Source organism: Centruroides sculpturatus, unplaced genomic scaffold, assembly GCF_000671375.1.
Source record: "Centruroides sculpturatus isolate CEXI.00-Female unplaced genomic scaffold, Cexi_2.0 scaffold1339, whole genome shotgun sequence".
NCBI classification, from domain to species: Eukaryota; Metazoa; Arthropoda; class Arachnida; order Scorpiones; family Buthidae; genus Centruroides; species Centruroides sculpturatus.
In genome coordinates this window covers 130239-133438 of record NW_019385710.1, presented here as the reverse complement: position 1 = coordinate 133438, position 3200 = coordinate 130239, and the positions used below count along the sequence as shown (strand labels likewise).

General features: G+C 29.8%; 1 protein-coding gene across 1 annotated transcript in view; it reads left to right on the top strand.

The window, feature by feature from the left end:
• The window catches only part of LOC111641419 (patched domain-containing protein 3-like), a 15512-nt gene that overhangs the window by 3131 nt on the left and 9181 nt on the right, over window positions 1–3200 (top strand). Inside the window, exon 3 of the mRNA XM_023387583.1 lies at window positions 2032–2409. Coding sequence (XP_023243351.1) covers window positions 2032–2409 — 378 coding nt within the window. The remainder of the gene's footprint in view (window positions 1–2031; window positions 2410–3200) is intronic.

Sequence of the window (3200 nt, the reverse complement as noted above, 5' to 3'; positions counted from 1 at the left end):
CGTCTGTACAGTATGTAAATTAGGTACCGTAAGTCTAATACAGTACTGTAATTTTATACATTTCTTGTGAAAGAAACATTTCTTATTCAGCGACGATTAAAATTATTTCTATTAATGATGTTTCCAAAGTTCAACGAAGTTTTCGCAGAAAAATAACATCAGAAATCGCGGCCGCGGTTTGCTGCGATGTTCCGCGACGAAAACAAGCTTGAGCAACGGCGATGTCGAATGGTACACACTCGGTAAGTAATCCTACAATTTTTTGTTTATAGCGTAGTTTATACGGATTATTTCCAAAAAAATATACGTATTTTAGAAATGTTGAGTCGAATTAGTCTAGAATCGATTAATTTTATGAAAGAAAACCTTTCAAATAGACGTAGTCCGTAAATTTCACACGTGTCGGGCTGTAACTGGCTGTGATTTCTACAAAATTGATTCATAAAGAACGGAACGTATCTACCGTCTTATAGGGGGATTGACTGTATATATATATATGTTGTTTTCAAATGATCAGAAAGATTTAATCAGGAAAAGTAAAAATTTAATATTTTTAATAGAAACTTGGCAACTTTTGAATTTTTGCGATAATGATATTTTTATAATAGATTACATTGGCATTTCTTTATCTCGACTTGTGTGAACTCCCGTTAATCTTTAAAATGGAAAAAAATATTCACTAATATTACCAATATTCTGTGTTGAAACTTGATGTCAGAACCTCTAACACATACTTTTCTAGTTAACAAAAACTTTTATTTAAAGTCAAAACGAATATATATTAACATTACAACTTCACAGAATTCATCCACGTCTGAAGAAAAAAAGGCAGATAGAGTAGAACAAAATAGGGTAGGGTAAGCTTACGGCAAAAACGTTCAATGTTGTCACCAATCAACAGATCATGAAAATGTTATTTTCCTTATTTTTCAACATTTCTGGTCTTAACTATATTCTAAATTACTAGTAATATTTTATGATATTTCAAACAATTACACTACACATTCATATACGCAACTGTTTCCGTAGTTGTTTTGAGGCAGAGTTAAATGATTTTGTAATTTTCTATTGATAAAGAAAGCAATAACGCTGTTGCATTATTATAAATGCCTGAAAAGCAAGTAAACGTAATAAAAGTGAACACTGTATGAACAAACCTTATTCAGACAGAGAAACAATAACAAAAAATAAAAAGATTATTTCTTTTTCTTCCGTTTCTTTATACTTTTTCCATTACTTATTTGTAAGCTCAAGGTACACTCATTTTATGTAAACATAAATATCAGGTATCCGTTATACCTACCATTTGTATGAGTTGTAAGATGCTGTGAGTTTATGGAAATTTTAGTACGACATTCAACTATGTACCGCACATTTTAACTATAAAATTTAATTTTTCTTAAAATAGGTCTTATATATCATGACTGAAATAATTGAAGTACTGTATTTTGAATTATGTTTTTGTTTGGAGCAAAATCACTTTCAATTTCCTTTTTAAATACGAGATTAAATTTTAAATTTAATATAAGTTTGTAGTAAGATTTTAAAGTAAATAAATGAAAAAGTTATTTAATTTAAATTAACTTAAGTATTGACTATATCTCATACACTGCTTTACAAAAGTACATGTATTAATATTCTTCTGATACTTAATATTATTTATTCATTTTGGTATTAAAAAAATATAATACTATTAGTATGGGAATTGTTCTTTGTGCGTATTTTCTTGTTTGGGAAATTTTTTTATATGAGTAATTTTCTGAGTAGGTACAAACGTATAAATGAAATTCGTTTATATTTCATCCATGCAATGTGTGGTGACATACTTTTCATGAAAGTGAATAGTGTTTGTGGAAGTAAATATAATGTTCTTTTCAAGGAAATCCAAAAACTGCTTACGAAAGCGCTTTGAGACATGAAAATTATCATAAATATTAGTATATATCCTTTAATTTGTTCATTATTTTTATTTTAATTCAGTCATGAAAGGTTATAGTAACTTTATTTATTCAAATTTTATTTTATTTTTAGATTCTAAAACATTCGCTTCTCAACTAAAACATCAACAAGACGAAGAATTCTTCATGAAGATATTCAGAAAGCATTTAGGAAAACTTTTCTCTTATTCACTTGTAAAAATTGTCATTGTAGTTGTCTACTTTATTAATTTGGGTGTAAGCGTATGGGGAACACTATCGATTAGACAAGGACTCGATTGGCATAAACTTTATCCAAATGTTTCTACCATTTCAGAAAGCACCCGAATCATGTATAAATATTTCGGTGAATATGCTTTTCCTATTCATATAATTATTAACCAAACAGTCGATTATTCTGATAAGAATGTACAACAGAAAATTGACACCATGATGAGGAATTTCGAATCTCATCCCCAAATCGGCAATTCACGTACAACTGTTTCTTGGCTATTTGCGATATACCAATAGTTTTAAACTAATATAGTATCAAGAACTATTAAATAGTTTTAATAAGTATGTAGGCAGCAGACTAAAACGTCATTTATCTATAGGCTACTCTAAAATAATTCATTTAAATTTTACACTTATTTCTTCGTTGATGACTTTACAAAATAATATATACAGTAGATCTTACTATAAGACGGGTTCCTATAATTACAATTCCTATAAGACGGCGAAAAAATTGTGGCGGTATCCGTAAACAACGGATACCGCGTAAAACCTCCTATAATTACGTAAAACGTCATCGGGCAGCCGAACTACTTTCCCCCGTCCAGCGCCTCGCTACGGACAGTTTAGGAGTGTAAATTGAGTTTACTATCGTCTGTACATATAATTATATATAAATTAGGTACTGTATATATAATTATATATTAACTTAATTTATTGTAACTTTATTATAATTATATATATACTTTTTGCCGTCTAGCGTCACGCTACGGCGAGTTAGGCGACCTATCGTCTGTCCAGTACTGTAATTTTATACATTTCTTGTGAAAGAAACATTTCTTATTTAACGGCCATAAAAATTATTTATATTAAGGATGTCTCCAAAGGTCAACGAAGTTTTCGCAGAAAAATAATATCAGAAATCGCGGCCGCAATTTGATGCGCTGTTCCGCGACGAAACCAAGCTTTAGCAACGAGCGTAGTCAAAGGGTACACACTCGGTAAGTAATCCTACAATTTTTTGTTTATAACGTAGTTTATACGGATTATTTT